Here is a 16,805-nt window from a genome sequence, read left to right on the forward strand (position 1 = left end):
AAGCATAAACAGGGATATTAAATTCATGGAGAAAACTTATCTGCAAAGTGAATTTCCTGGGATTATCAGTTCGAATAAACAAATTAGAATTTTGTCTGATCTGTTCATCTTTAATTTGGATAAATAAGAAACGGAGTTAATCAACTGTAGGTGTTGGTTTGAGTGTTAAGAGGTATTCAACCTTAAATCAGAAGTGCTCTGGGCTCTTCTCTGACCAAAAATAAAACCAAATTTCCCTAATCAAAAATAAATACACAAATATTTCCTTATTCCAGATAGACATTGAGAGATATGACTCTTCCATAAACTGTTACAGGCTCAGAAACTGTTTTGTGCAAATGTTTAAACATCAAGTAAATGCATTTAAAAAAGCACAGATCAATGACATATTGATTGGAACTCTTATGGTAATTGAACCTGAATGTGCTATGGAAACAGTAATTAGATTTATATCAAAGTGATAAGATTTATCTCACTTACTGTAATTGACGTCTCTGCGCAGAACTTATATGACTGCTTTTATTCCGGGAAGTCAGCTTCTATACACTGCCCCTTGGACTCTTTGTATACAGAGATAATAGTACTTTAGGAGCAAGCCTTCTAGAGGGGAGATACCTGCTAGATAAATCTTGACAGAATATACTCTTATGCTTCTGGAGGAATCTAAAATATAAAACCTTGAATGTCTCTATATAAAATTGGATGCATACGGAGGTGCAGTGAAAGGGCTCATGGCCCTCTTTTGCAGCTCTGGCCCTGTCGATCTGTTTGATGCAGAGGCATGATCCGACAGCACTGGCAGACACAAGCAGAAAAGGAACCTTGTGCAAGAACAGTACATGGGTCCTTTGCTGTCAAATAGCTTATAACAATGCACTACTCCATCTGCTTTGTAGGTGCACCTTAGCCTCCTTACCTCTTGGACTCCTATGCGGCTTAAAGTTTGCACCAATGGTATGTCCTCTCCTGTATAGTAGTGTCCTGTTTAAGCAGATTTTTTGACGCAAAACACAGGCAAGAACAAGACGGAAGTAATCAACTTAGCTATTTATTTCGTTAACACAGATATGGATAGGGATAGTTTTGGATAAAGAGTATGTAATGCAAAAACAGAATATTTACAGCATGCAGTATTGACATAATTGATGTCTACCACAATACTGCTCTTGAAGCAGGACTGTTCTCCTCAATCTCGGTAATTCCTAATGGGTACAACGTCCACAGAGATAAAAGCAGACCCACCTAGGCTACAGGCATTAACGGGGGTCACCGGTACTTGCAGCTAGGACACAAGTCCTTCTATCAAAGTCAATTAATGCTCTATGGAACTTTCTTACACTGGCCAGTCTCCATCCCATCTGCTGCACTGACCCATACTGACCCCTGTATTGTACGTCAGTGGGTCTTGGCAGATGCAGTCTGGCTTGCGGGTCCTGACTGGTGCAGGGCTAGGCCTCAGGTCTTGCCAGGCGTAGTCTGGCTTGTGGATCTTGACCAGCGCAGGGATAGGCCTCAGGTCCTGGCAGGATTAGTCTGGCTGTTGGGTCTTGATCATGGTTGCCTGGATCCCGCTCACTGGCACGTGGCTGTCCACGGCCCATATCGGTGATTCACCTGTGGCACACATCCTACTGGTCTCACTTACTGGTACCAAACTGCTTCACATCTTGCCACTCTGACCTTTTGTATCGCAGGTCACTTGACCTGGCGTTCCTTTCAGCCCATTCTTCTCGCAACACTTTCCCTTTCTTTTGGTTCAGCTGGGTTCTGCCTTACCAGTAGATGGCAGTCTCTGGTCACACATATCACATAATAGACGATTCAAAATTTTTCCCCAAATATTTAGCAAATGAACCTTGACTACAGTGAAGGCTCACTTGAATGAGGCTGTCCTGTACTTCCCTGCTCAGCTGGAAAGCCACTATACAGTGGAAAACCAGTCCTTACCTTTCCTTCTCAGGGTCCCAGAGCTCAGATCCACAGCATGCTTAATGTTATTTGAGCAATATGCCATTAATTTGTGAGATGGGAAAATATTCATTGCATTTTCAGATTTATTTTGAAAATAGATGGAGGCCCAATGCTATCGCATCAGAATGGCGGTAATGTCACGATGGGGGCAGGCTTTGCAGCATTGAAATTCTCTCCCCCCCATGTGCTCACCCACCTATCCATGTGCTGACTTCTCCCATCTGTGCTCTCTTCTTTGACCTGTCTACCCCATGTGCTATCCCCCTTGTCTGCTGTCTCTCTCCTTCCTATGCTGTGTTCTCCCCTCATGTGCTGTCCCGTTTGAGCTGTCTCCCCCCTGTGCTCTGTCTGTCTCACCCCTGTGCGCTTTCTCTCTCCCCCATCTGCTGTCTTCTCTCATGTCATCTCTTGTTTGACCTGTGTGCCCCATCACTAAACAGTCAGTGCACAGCATGTCAGGAGGAATTTCTATTTAAAGGCGTTTTCCCATGAACAAAAGTTCATTTTAAAAATTGTCTGTGTCTGACTGTGTACAGAACATACCACAGTTCCTGGGCAGGGGAGGAAGCAAAAGACAATACTGACATTACAGCAGGAGATCGCAGAGGATACATTCTGTGAGGTAAAATATTGTTTAAAAACAGTCAGTGAAATATTTTACATCACAAAATGAATCCTCTTTGATCCCCTGCTGTAATGTCAGTATTGTCTTTTGCTTCCTCCCCTGCCTAGGAGATGTGGTATGCTCCGTACACGGTCAGACACAGACAATTTTTTAAATGAACTTTTATTTGTGGGAAAACCCCTTTAATGTGACCGGCTTCCTCTGCCTGTCGACACGCTTCACATCTGCAGCCAGCATCAGCCGAATGATTCACTGTGCCTGTGCGGAATTCGCGCAGACGCAGTGCGACGGTGTTCCACTGGTGGTACCGTGCAATAGGCTGCGTGAGTGTGTGAGTGGGAGTATGAGTGTGTGGTGTATACAGCATATAGAGTGTGCGTGTGTGGTGCGACGGTGTTCCGCTGGTGGTACCACGCAATAGGTTGGTACCAGCAGCAGTTTCCATATTGTGACACCCATCACTTGGGTGTCCCAAAATGAAGGTTAGTGAACTTCCTCCGCTTGGAATTCTGGGATATGGTGACATCTGGACAGAACAGGAAATGAAAACATTACAAGGCAATTATATAAATAGATATAGAATATTGTGAAACGTTCTGATTGTCTAAATGTACCTCTCCAAGGAGAACAGTGTGAGGTTCCACAGTACAAAACAGACCATTTTATTACATAAATTAATGAGACTCTATTAGAAAATATGGGCAAGCATGGGTCTTTATTGATAGCAGCCTTTTTAATAATGGCTACTTGTCTATAGGCAAGAAAAAAAACAAAATAATTACACTACTACTTCTGTGTTTAACATCTGGTGTAATGTTCTTACAGTAGTGTACATAGATTAATTTTAAACAAAATGATGAGATGAATGCAATTGTAATAAATCCACACCTCTCCTGACATCACTATTACGTCAGACGGAATGCGGTGTCCCCACTTTTACCAACGTGACATTCAGCACCCCTCAGAGACAGCTAACATCTGCTTGATACAGTTTTACACAGATGACCCCTGTCCACACGGGCCCAGAGAGGCGCGGGGAGTGAGAGGATGTGGCCCGCAAAGTCAGTGGCATGACACCACACTCGCTCATAACCCTGACAGGCTTAGGGTATGTGCACATGTTGTGGATTTGGCCCTGCGGATCCACAGTAGTTTTCCATGCAGTGTACAGTACCATGTAAACCTATGGAAAATGAAATCCGCTGTGCACATTCTGCGGAAAATTCAGCGCAGATTTGCTGCAGTTTATTTTCCACAGCATGTCAATTCTTTATGCGGAATCCACAGTGTTTTCACACCTCTTCCATTATAGGGATCTGCAGGTGTAAAAACGCAGGTGAAATCCGCAAAAAATCTGCAGAAAATCCTCAGTAAATCTGCACTAAATTCTCAGATAAAATGTAGGTCATTTTACCTGCAGATTCAGCCAAATCCACGTGGAAAAATCTGCAGCCAAATCCACAACGTGTGCAAATACCCTAAGAAATTATTTCACTAGCACCAGTGAAACAGAGCGCTACCAGCCTGATAGGACTGCCACCAGTCCCTCGTTAGATATGAGCTTGAACATGTGGATTCTTGGATTGTTGCAAAAGAGCAGCCCAAGTTTAAATTATATACAGTTGAAACCAGAAGTTTGCATACACTATATAAAACACAAAGAAGCAGTGTGTTTCAGGTGTGCATTAAAATACATCCACTTGTGTGTTTCTAATTAACTCAGATGTTGCCAAGAAACATATCAAAGGTTCCAAATACATGACATCATCATGTAGGCAGTCGAGAATTGCTTAACCCCTTCACCCCCAAGGGTGGTTTGCACGTTCATGACCGGGCCAATTTTTACAATTCTGACCACTGTACCTTTATGAGGTCATAACTCTGGAACGCTTCCATGGATCCCGGTGATTCTGACACTGTTTTCTCGTGACATATTGTACTTCATGTTAGTGGTAAAATTTCATTCAAATAACTTGCGTTTATTTGTGAAAAAAATGGAAATTTGACAAAAATTTTGAAAATTTCACAATTTTCCAACTTTGAATTTTTTGGCCCTTAAATCACAGAGATATGGCACACAAAAAACTTGATAACTAACATTTCCCACATGTTTACTTTACATCAGCACAATTTTGGAACCAAAATTTTTTTTTGTTAGGAAGATATAAGGGTTAAAATTTGACCAGCGATTTCTCATTTTTACAACACCATTTTATTTTTAGGACCACATCACATTTGAAGCCACTTTGAGGGGTCTATATGATAGAAAATACCCAAAAGTGACACCATTCTAAAAACTGCACCCCTTAAAGTGCTCAAAACCACATTCAAGAAGTTTATTAACCCTTTAGGTGCGTCACAGGAATTTTTTTGAATATTTAAAAAAAAATGAACATCTAACTTTTTTTCACAAAAAATATACTTCAGGTTCAATTTTTTTTATTTTACCAAGGGTAACAGGAGAAATTGGACTGCAAAAGTTATTGTGCAATTTGTCCTGAGTACGCTGATATCTGATTTGTTGGGGGGAACGACTGTTTCGGCGCATGGCAGAGCTCAGAATGGAAGAAGTGCCGTTTGACTTTTTCAATGCAAAATTGGCTGGAATTCAGATCGGACGCCATGTCACGTTTGGAGAGTCCCTAATGTACCTAAACAGTGGAAACCCCCCACAAATGACCCCATTTTGAAAACTAGACCCCCTAAGGAACTTATCTAGATGTGAGGTGAGCACTTTGAACCCCCAAGGGCTTCACAGAAGTTTATAATGCCAGGGCATGAAAATAAAAAAATTGTATTTTTTCCACAAACATGATCAATTAGTCCCCAATTTTTTTATTTTCCCAAGGGTAACAGGAGAAATTGAACCCCAAAAGTTGTTGTCCAATTTGTCCTGAGTACGCTGACACCCCATATGTGGGAAACAACTACTGTATGGACACACGTCAGGGCTCGGAAGGGAAGTAGTGATGTTTTGGAATGCAGACATTGATGGAATGGTCTGCGGGTGTCATGTTGCCTTTGGAGAGCCCCTAATGTACCTAAACCGTGGAAACACCCACAAATGACCCATTTTGGAAACGAGAACCCCTAAGGAACTTATCTAGATGCTTCACAGAAGTTTATAATGCCCGGGCATGAAAATAAAAAAATCGTATTTTTTCCACAAACATGATCAATTAGTCCCCAATTTTTTTATTTTCCCAAGGGTAACAGGAGAAATTGAACCCCAAAAGTTGTTGTCCAATTTGTCATGAGTATGCTGACACCCCATATGTGGGAGAAAACTACTGTATGGACACACGTCGGGGCTCGGAAGGGAAGCAGTGATGTTTTGGAATGCAGACTTTGATGGAATGGTCTGCGGGTGTCATGTGCGTTTGGAGAGCCCCTGATGTACCTAAACTATTGAAACTCCCCACAAGTGACCCCATTTTGGACACTAGACCCCCGACGGAACTTATCTAGATGTGTGGTGAGCACTTTGAACCCACAAGTGCTTCACAGAAGTTTATAACGCTCGGACGTGAAAATAAAAAAATCATTTTTTTCCACAAAAATGATATTTTTGCCCCCAATTTTTTATTTTCCTAAGGGTAACAGGATAAATTGGACCCCAAAAATTGTCTTGCAATTTGTCCTGAGTAGGCTGATACCCTACATGTGGGGGTAAAACACTGTTTGGGCGCATGGCAGAGCTTGGAAGGGAAGGAGCACCATTTGACTTTTTCAACTCAGAATTGGCTGGAATTGAGATCAGACGCAATGTTGCATTTGGAGAGCCCCTGATGTGCCCAAACAGTGGAAACCCCCAATTCTAACTCCAACCCGAACCCCAACACACCCCTAACCCTAATCTCAGCCCTAACCCTAACCCTAACCCTAGCCCTAACCCTAACCGTAACCCTAGCCCTAACCCTAACTCTAACCCTACCCTAACCTTAACCCTAGCCCTAACCCTAGCCCTAACCCTAACCCTAATGGAAAAATGGAAATAAATACATTTTTTTTTATTTTATTATTTTTCCCTAACTAAGGGGGTGATAACGGGGGGTTTGATTTACTCTTTATGGCGGTTTTTATGTTTGGCAGCTGTCACACGCTAAAAGACGCTTTTTATTGTAAAAATAGTTTTTGCATCACCACATATTGAGAGCTATAATTTTTCTGTATTTTGACCCACCAAGTCATGTGAAGTCTTATTTTTTGCGGGACGAGTTGACGTTTTTATTGTTACCATTTTCGGGCACGTGACATTTTTTGATCGCTTTTTATTCCGATTTTTGGGACGCAGAATGAACAAAAACCAGCGTTTCATGAATTTCTTTTGGGGGAGTGAGTTTACACCGTTCTGCGTGCGGTAAAATTGATAAAGCGGTTTTATTCTTCGGGTCAGTACGGTTACAGCGATACCTCATTTAGGTCGTTTTTTTATGTTTTGTCGGTTTTATGCAATGAAAACTATTTTATATAAAAAATAATTATTTTTGCATCGCTTTATTCTGCGAGCTATAACTTTTTTATTTTTTCGCTGATGATGCTGTGTGGTGGCTCATTTTTTGCGGGACAAGATGACGTTTTCAGCAGTACCATGGATATTTATATGCGTCTTTTTGGTCGCGCGTTATTACACTTTTTGTTTGGCAGTATGATAATAAATCATTATTTTTTGCTTCGCTTTTTATTTTTATTTTTTAAGGGGTTCGCTAAAGGGGTTAACTAATGGGACAGTTTTATAGGGCGGGTCGTTACGGACGCGGCGATACCTAATATGTGTACTTTTACTGTTTTTTTTTTTTTTATTTCCAAAAAATGGATTTATTTGGGGCACTTTTTTTTTTTTTCTAATTTATTTGGCGATTTTTTTTTTTAATTATTTTAACACTTTTTTTTATTTTTTTTTAACTTTATTAAATAGTCCCAGGTGGGACATCACTGTCCTGTGACAGATCGCTGATCTGTCACATCACAGATCACTGTGACAGATCAGCAATCTGTCACAGGCATTGAAGAAGACTTCCTCTTGCCTGCGCTTTGCAAGCACTGAGGAAGCCAGCTTCCTGCAGGCCCCCGAAGGCCCCCCGTCGCCATCTTGGATTCGGGAGCCTGCAAGAAAGGAGCCCCCCGCAGCAGCGCTGCACATTGCGCTGCTGTGGGGGGCTCAGGGAAGCACGGAGGGAGCCCCCTCCCTGCCGATGCTTCCCTTTAACCCCCGGTACACCGCGATCGTGTTTGATCGCAGTGTGCAAGGGGTTAACGTGTCGGGGGCGGTCCGTGATAATCAGCTGACACCTGGCCGCGATCAGCGGCGCTCACCACGTGGGCGCCGCTGATCGCTATGACGTACTATCCCATCCATGGGCATAGGGGCCCGGGTCCCATGGACGGGAAAGTACGTCTGATGTCAGAAAGGGGTTAAAGGCATAGCAATCTTAGTGTATGTAAACCTTTGACTTTGCAGTAAGTAATAAAAATGCCTTATAGCATTCTCTCTCTCATAATTCTTGCATTTGGCAAATATTAATAGTTAATGGTAATCCTAATTGACCTAAAACAGGAAAGGTTTATTCTAATTTAATGTTAGATATTCACAAAAACATGCACGTGTCTTTTATATAGCGTATGTAAACTTATGGTTTCAACTGTATTTAATCACCTTAAGGACACAATAGACAATACTCTCTATACACAATAGTTAGGCTACGTTCACATTAGCGTTAGGGGGCTCTGTGGAGGGCTGCGTACTTCCTCTGTTAATCCCCACCTACTTCCGCATACTTCTGCATGCGTCCTGCGTACCTATCTTTAACATTGGATACACAGGACATGTGGATGTATGCAGATGTATGCGGATGTGACATTATGACGTGCCCGACGACCGCATGGGAATGCAACAAGTTGAGTTTTGTGCGGACGGAGGGCGCGTCAAAACAATGCATCTGCATACATCCGCAAATCCTGCAACCCAACTTTATGGATAGGTATGCAGGGTGCATGCAGAAGTAGGTGGGGCTTCACAGAGGAAGTATGCAGCTCTCCGAGAACCCCCGAACGCTAATGTGATCCTGGCCCTATACATATACAGTGGTCAGATATGCAAAGACAATAGTGGTAGGACAAAAGATATAAGCAGATGGATCATGTCAGTTACCGGCTTCATGTTCAGCCATGTTTGAGCTGGGTCACAGGGGGCCACAGGGGGCATGAGCTGGCAGCTGGCACCTAGGTCCTTCACAGCATGTCGTTCGATGTGACCCTTTTGGCTACGCCCCTCCTGCCCTCTGGGCTGCACCTAAACCCATCCTCTTGCCTGTAGCAGCTAACAACTCCAAAGCCTAAGATGAGTAGAGATGAGTGAATTTGTTCGGATTCAGTTCCGAACACGATTGGAATAGAATATTGTTTTAGCAATATTCGTCAAGCACAGCTGAACGTCATTAAAGTCAAAGGGAGTAGAAATTACCGAATATGTTCAGAACCGATAATAAGACATACATTCAGCATGAATATTGCTTGAATATGTCAAAATGTGATTCGGGGACAAAATCCAAACAAATTTGCTCATCTCTAAAGATGAGTAAAACTCTTAAATGGACGGTCCTAGGGAGGCAGTTTTGGTGCCATTTGATCCAACCGGGCCCCTGCTACGCATTGAGACTAAACACATCTTTGTTATCTGGTTCCTATTAATCATTCTACATATCTCTCCTCCTTGGGGTGATAGAATGGATGCAGACCCTGGGAGGCTTCTGACCGTTCCAGAGATCTCGAAAATGTATACGATGTATGGATAGGACAAATAGTATCTGTCATGATCCATTTCTTGGATCTGTGTCAGATCTGGATTTCCTCATTTAAACCTTTTTTCCTTTCAGGCCATTGGGGGTTAATGTTAGTTTTTCCCCCCGGTGGCCGCTGGTGTTACTACAACTTGAGTTAGTCTGCTGGTGGATTTTTCCCCCCGGTGGCCGCTGGTGTTACTGCATTGTTATTAATTACCTATGCAGGTGAGTGCCACTCCCACCTCCCTTTATAAGGCCACCTGGTTCTGCAGATCACCGCTGGTGATACACTTGCTTTTGGGAGACCAACCAAGCTGGAGTTCAGGAGCTGGCAGAGTTCTGTGGTGCTTCAGTTGTATGCTGTTTTCAAGTGGCTAACTTTACTGTCCAGGAGCATTGCAGCAGAGCAACCGAAGTTTTGTTTTTGGTTTACCCTGTCTGTTGGAGCTTCCCTTTGGTTTTGGGTGCAGTGCACTTCGTTCCCTGTCTCACCTCCTGGGGAGGGGGTTGGGGGTTTAGCTCAGTGCTAAACAGGAGATAGGGAAAGGTTGGGGACTTGGGCCTCACTACCATTAAGTGTACCCCCACGTTAAGGAGAGTCAGGTCACCCCTTTAGCCTTAGGGGCAGTTCAGGGGCACTGGTTCCACGTCACCTGTTTTCCGCTTACTGCCCCGTGACAGTATCTCCATAACTCCTTATGGAATTATTTTTCTAGAATGCTCCTTGACAGCTTCAGCATAGCTCTATATTGCAAGCACGCCTTTGCCCTGCTCTGAGCTGACTGGATCTCACTGACTCACTGCCTTTTAAGGACTGACCCCTGCTGAGCTAAGTGTTCTCATACATCTGCATGCTAAAGGGGTTTTTATAATCCCATGCTGGATAGGATACAAATGATTAGCATGAAATTATGTCTCCAATATTTTTCACAGCGATCTATAACAATTTTTATGCCACAAATACTTTTCAAGATACTAGAGATCCTCTATTTTTGAGGGGGAAATCTGAACTGTTGATTGATGTGATGATATTATTATTAAAGAACAGTGGAATTTGCCTTGTTATTCACTATGATTATTTTTTTTTGTCCAGTACAGTCATATTGCAGCCATATAGTGGAGATCGCATTTTATGACTAAAATCTCTAGATGTCTCACAGTTCTAGTGACCTGAGGTTTGATCACTATAGAAGGTCAATAATGATCCAGTTTATTTGGCTGTAATACAGGCTTAACAATGTAGCTAGATTATAGATATCTGAAACCGACTTTACTATGGTGTTAAAAGCAGAGGCCTACTGTTCTTTGGATGTTCTTCATTTTCTGAATGACAGGAGAAATTGTCTAGAATCCTTTGAATGATGTTGGTAGCAAAGGAAAAAAGTGTTTGCCAACCCTCCACAAATGGATAAGTCTTTGGATCAGCAACTTGAAGGCTCATGCACATGACTAATTTTTCTGACGAGTGCCATCCATGATTTTCAGTGACAGCACTCGCACCTATGATATTCTGTGGGGCTGTGCACATGTCTGATTTTGATATGAGTGTCATATCGAAATCAGCAGTGCAAGTCTATGGGTCTGTCAAAAAAGCTGGACCATACTCACATGATATCTGAGTGCTGTTTGATTTTCAGAAACTGACAGTATGGAGAATGCGGAGAATCTTTTTTTTTCTCCATATCTGAGAAAAACGAATGCTGCTCCTAATAAACTCTGGCCAGAGCCAGATCAGTTAATGTTTTTACATTGTTCTGGACTAGTAATGGGCAAACCCGTGGATGTTTGGGACTGGTGGGTTCAGCTGAACATCTTAAAAAAGTTGGGTTTGGGTACCATAATGGTACTTGAACACAAACTGAGATGCCATTCATCAACTGTTTTTCACACTGTTATCTGCATGACAGCGCAGAAAACAAGGGCTATGATCGGTAATAGATCATTACAACCGAACAAAGAGCTGTGGTTTCCAGCATGAGCCATCAGCAGTGACTGGCAGAAGAAAAGTTACCACCAGTCACAGTCGTTGGATGAGAGAATACTTGTTACGGTGTTACTGTGACACAGAGAAGCCAGAAGACTGCAGCGACTGATTGCTCCTACCCCTGCACCGAAAAGAAGCACTTCCTTTTCTCTTTAAATGATGTAAATTTATTTTGGCAGTATAGGGGTTAATCTGCCATGTTGAGAACTCTGTGAAGTGGTAAGGCTCTCAGCTGAGCATAGTTAGCCACTCCTATCCTCTATATAATCTGGGTCCTGACTGAGACATAGCTTTTTCTGCATTGCTAGGAGGATAGTAGTTGGGGCTTATATGAGAAGGCGCTTGGTGGGTTTATCTGTGACTGTTGCTTGGTTTAGTAAGAGAGATAATTCCCTTTCCTTCTCCTATTTTGGTTTTACCCCATCCTCCACTCCCAATGCCTTCCTCTGCTATATCTGAGTGAATATTTGTATGCCTGGTATTTTCCGTTTCTCCTGTTTGTGTTACCTTGTTTATCTGGCTGGTGTTCTATGGTGCACAACAACTCTTCTCTTCCCTGGGTGGGAAAAGGGTATAGATGGAGGACAGATTCAGGAGATAAGGAAAGGTATGTGGCCCCAGCATATTCACCTTCGGAAGTAACCCGGGGAACAGGGCGAGCTATGGCGCCCCCTAGCGTTAGGGACAGGGAAGGAGCTCCTGGGCCTGGGTCATCCGAAAACAAAGTCATGACATTAGCTCTGATTGAAACAGTTTTTTCATCCATTATGTATCTAATTACTGCTCTGACAGGGCAACTGCAGGAGCTCAGCCTAGAGGTAACAGATTTATGTACTGTCATTTTGCAGGCCGTTAATCTTGTTGCTGAGGCGAAGCTTTCTAAGAGCAGATTGTATAATATCGCTGGTCATAGAGGTAAGCCATGAAGAACTATATCACAGAAAGTTTGGAAAAGGGTCATACCAGACCATCCTTTCCCCCCATTGCTGCAAGGTTTTTCTTTGTAAAGAAGTGAGATGAGGGATTATACCCATACCTAGATTTCCACAAACTCAATCACATCATGGTCCGAGATCCATATCTGCTCTCTCTCATCCTGAACCTGAGGGTAGGAACAAAATGGTTTTCAAAACTGGACCTCAGAGGGGTATATAATCTCATTCATATTAAAGACGGGGATGAGTGGAAAACAGACTTTAATATGCCAGAGGGACACTATGAGAACCTGGTAATGCCATTTTGGCTGACAAATGCTCCTGCAGTCTTTCAGCACTTTGTAAATTACATCTTTAGTCACCTGGTAGGTACATTTGTGGTAATCTATCTTGATGACATACTAATTTATTCACCTGACCTTGAGTCACTTCATGTAAATGTCAGGCAGATCTTACAAATACTCAAATACAAAGACAATAAGTTATTTGCCAAACCAGAAAATGTATATTCTCAGTTGAGGAGAACCCTTTCCTAGGATATGTGTTATTATCCACCGGTTTTCACATGGATGCAGCGAAGGTCCAGGTGATACTGGATTGGGATCATTCTGAGGATTTGAATGCGCTACAAAGGTTTTTGGGTTTCACCAACTACTACCGTAAGTTCATCAAGAACTTTTCAATAATAGCCAAACCTCTGACAGATATGACTAGGAAAGAGCCAGATTTTTCCAAGTGGTCCAGTTCGGCCTGGCAAGCATTTGATACCTTGAAGAAGTGTTTTGCATCTGCGTTGATCCTCATACAGCTTCACATCACACAGCCTTTTATCATCGAGGTTGACATGTCTCAAGAAGGGGTAGGGGCTCTATTGTCGTAGGGTGCTTCTCCTGGTAAATGTCGTCAACGTGCATATTTAAAAAAAACCAAGCTGCCATCTGCAGAGAAAAATTATGACATAGGTAACAGGGAACTCTTGGCAATATAGTGGGCTTTTGAAGAGAAGCATCATTTTCTGGAGGGCGCAGTTCATCCGGTTATGGTAATCACGAATCATGAGAATCTTGTATATTTAGAATTTGCAAAATGTTTAACGCCTCGACAGGCAAGATGGGCATTGTTTTTCACTAGGTTTAACTTTTTTGTCACATATAGGCCGGGGAACAAAAACACTAAGGCAGATAGCTTATCTCATTGTTTTCCTGGGGGTGGAATAATTGTAAACTAGTACCTGTTCTACAAAAACGGTAGTTATGGCGTCTATCTGCTCCGATCTTGAAAAAGAATTTGTTGACCATTAGGTAAACTTTTTGTGCCTGTGAATCTTTGTCTGAGAGACCTTAGTGAACATCACGATTCGGTCTTGGCCTCTTGGCCGGACATCCTGGTAATAAAGCCACCACTGATCTTCTTACTCAGTGTTTTTAGAGGTCAGTGGTTCATCAGGATGTCTGGAAGTATGTCATAGATGACAGCAGCTTTGCTTTAACCATTCTCTTTAACTATTTTTATTATACAATATTATCTAGAGGTGACCGCCGGATCTTTCGAAATTTGAATTCACTAGCTTTGCCTAATTTTCCCAAGAAATGTAATTTGATGCAGATAAATTTGCTGCGAATCACATACAGTTGTGGCCAAAAGTATTGACACCCCTGCAATTCTGTCAGATAATACTCAGTTTCTTCCTGAAAATGATTGCAAACACAAATTCTTTGGTATTATTATCTTCATTTAATTTGTCTTAAATGAAAAAACACAAAAAGAATTGTCCTAAAGCCAAATTGGATATAATTCCACACCAAACATAAAAAAGAGGGTGGACAAAAGTATTGGCACTGTTTGAAAAATCATGTGATGCTTCTCTAATTTCTGTAATTAACAGCACCTGTAACTTACCTGTGGCACCTAACAGGTGTTGGCAATAACTAAATCACACTTGCAGCCAGTTGACATGGATTAAAGTTGACTCAACCTCTGTCCTGTGTCCTTGTGTGTACCACATTGAGCATGGAGAAAAGAAAGAAGACCAAAGAACTGTCTGAGGAATTGAGAAACCAAATTGTGAGGAAGCATGAGCAATCTCAAGGCTACAAGTCCATCTCCAAAGACCTGAATGTTCCTGTGTCTACTGTGCGCAGTGTCATCAAGAAGTTTAAAGCCCATGGCACTGTGGCTAACCTCCCTAGATGTGGACAGAAAAGAAAAATTAACAAGAGATTTCAACGTAAGATTGTGCGGATGTTGGATAAAGAGCCTCGACTAACATCCAAACAAGTTCAAGCTGCCCTGCAGTCCGAGGGTACAACAGTGTCAACCCATACTATCCGTCAGCGTCTGAATGAAAAGGGACTGTATGGTAGGAGACCCAGGAAGACCCCACTTCTTACCCCGAGACATAAAAAAAGCCAGGCTGGAGTTTAAAACGTTTTGGAAGAATGTTCTCTGGTCTGGTCAGATGAGACAAAAGTAGAGCTTTTTGGGCAAAGGCATCAGCATAGAGTTTACAGGAGAAAAAAGAGGCATTCAAAGAAAAGAACACAGTCCCTACAGTCAAACATGGTGGAGGTTCCCTGATGTTTTGGGGTTGCTTTGCTGCCTCTGGCACTGGACTGCTTGACCGTGTGCATGGCATTATGAAGTCTGAAGACTACCAACAAATTTTGCAGCATAATGTAGGGCCCAGTGTGAGAAAGATGGGTCTCCCTCAGAGGTCACAGGTCTTCCAGCAGGACAATGACCCAAAACACACTTCAAAAAGCACTAGAAAATGGTTTGAGAGAAAGCACTGGAGACTTCTAAGGTGGCCAGCAATGAGTCCAGACCTGAATCCCATAGAACACCTGTGGAGAGATCTAAAAATGGCAGTTTGGAGAAGGCACCCTTCAAATATCAGAGACCTGGAGCAGTTTGCCAAAGAAAAATGGTCTAAAATTCCAGCAGAGCATTGTAAGAAACTCATTGATGGTTACCGGAAGCGGTTGGTCGCAGTTATTTTGGCTAAAGGTTGTGCAACCAAGTATTAGGCTGAGGGTGCCAATACTTTTATCTGGCCACTTTTGGAGGTTTGTGTGAAATGATCAATGTTTTGCTTTTTGCTTCATTCTCTTTTGTGTTTTTTTCATTTAAGACAAATTAAATGAAGATAATAATACCAAAGAATTTGTGTTTGCAATCATTTTCAGGAAGAAACTGAGTATTATCTGACAGAATTGCAGGGGTGTCAATACTTTTGGCCACAACTGTAACTAAGCCTTGGATTCTATTGAGTTCTGTAATGCAAAAACAGCTTCTGCACACTCATTGAGTCTTCAGCAATGTGTGACATGGTGCCGGGCATTTGTAAATTAATTTTGCCGATAAAGTTTACGAATTTGCCGTAAACCACAAATTTCAGGAAATTTGACTAAAACTTGATACTCCGCAGCGCAGTCTGGTCAGGACAGTAAAGGGAACATGTCCATCTTAATAACAGAACAATAAAGCCAATGTTGATAACATTATTTTAAATTGTAATCCTGATAATATTTGTGAGTCTATAATCCCATTAATATATCAGGATTTAACAATGCAGGGTTAAAATATTTTAGCAGAATGTTCCCTTTAGTGCAGCTTCCTTCTTTTGTTGTTGCTTATTTCAGCATATGTGCTCCTTTCACAAATGTGATATTAATTCTCTGTTTCTCTATGTAGCTCCTTTCATCACTACTCCCCTGGAAACACTTGATGCTTTAGTTGAAGATGTCGCCACTTTCATGTGTACAGTTGATTCATATCCTCAGTCGGAAATCACATGGACACGCAATAACATTCCTATCAGGTCTGTAAGCCTTTCATGTATAGAACTCAAAACTACTTGTATGTTTATTTACTTTAATGGAGTGAATGATAAAAAATATTATGGCACAATATATCATGCATGTCTCAGGTGAAAAAACAGTGTAGTACACAGTATGCAGATGACATAGCGTGAGTGTATATAAAATCTGATATTTCAGGAGGAATTTCAAATAAATTTCAATTTCAATCATAACACATTATCTTTAGAGATGAGCGACTTTGCCTTTTTTCGGGTTGAGTCGGGTTTCATGAAACTCGACTTTCTCAAAAGTAAGGTCGAACGAAATCGGACGATTATCGTGAAAAGTCGAAGGCCGACTGAAACACGAAACCCAATGCAAGTCAATGGGGAAGAAAAGTCGGCGGTGAGTGGAGGACAGGAAACACCTACAGTGCCCATTTTAATGCCAAAAACATAAATTCTTATTACTTAAGCTTGTCAACCTTAATTTACTTTATAATAATAGTTAGGCATTGAAAACCGGGTTGGCTAAAGTTATGGGCGGGGGGTAGGGCTGGCTCCAGATTTTCGTGGGCCCAGGGCCAAAGAGTGTCACTGGGCTCATTTAACACATGCCACAATTCATGATCCTCTGATACGGCAGAGAAGTAGCGGTATAGTACAATGAAAAATACTTCACTTCTTACATCTCTTTACTGATATCCAT

The 16,805-nt window shown here is 42.0% G+C and overlaps 1 protein-coding gene across 1 annotated transcript in view; it reads left to right on the forward strand.

The window, feature by feature from the left end:
* The window catches only part of MUSK (muscle associated receptor tyrosine kinase), a 384,027-nt gene that overhangs the window by 65,410 nt on the left and 301,812 nt on the right, over nt 1-16,805 (forward strand). The window contains exon 2 of the mRNA XM_073552439.1: nt 15,991-16,117. Coding sequence (XP_073408540.1) covers nt 15,991-16,117 — 127 coding nt within the window. The remainder of the gene's footprint in view (nt 1-15,990; nt 16,118-16,805) is intronic.

The sequence above is a fragment of the Dendrobates tinctorius genome, unplaced genomic scaffold (assembly GCF_039654945.1).
Source record: "Dendrobates tinctorius isolate UK_male_01 unplaced genomic scaffold, ASM3965494v1 ptg000191l, whole genome shotgun sequence".
In the NCBI taxonomy this organism is placed as follows: domain Eukaryota; kingdom Metazoa; phylum Chordata; class Amphibia; order Anura; family Dendrobatidae; genus Dendrobates; species Dendrobates tinctorius.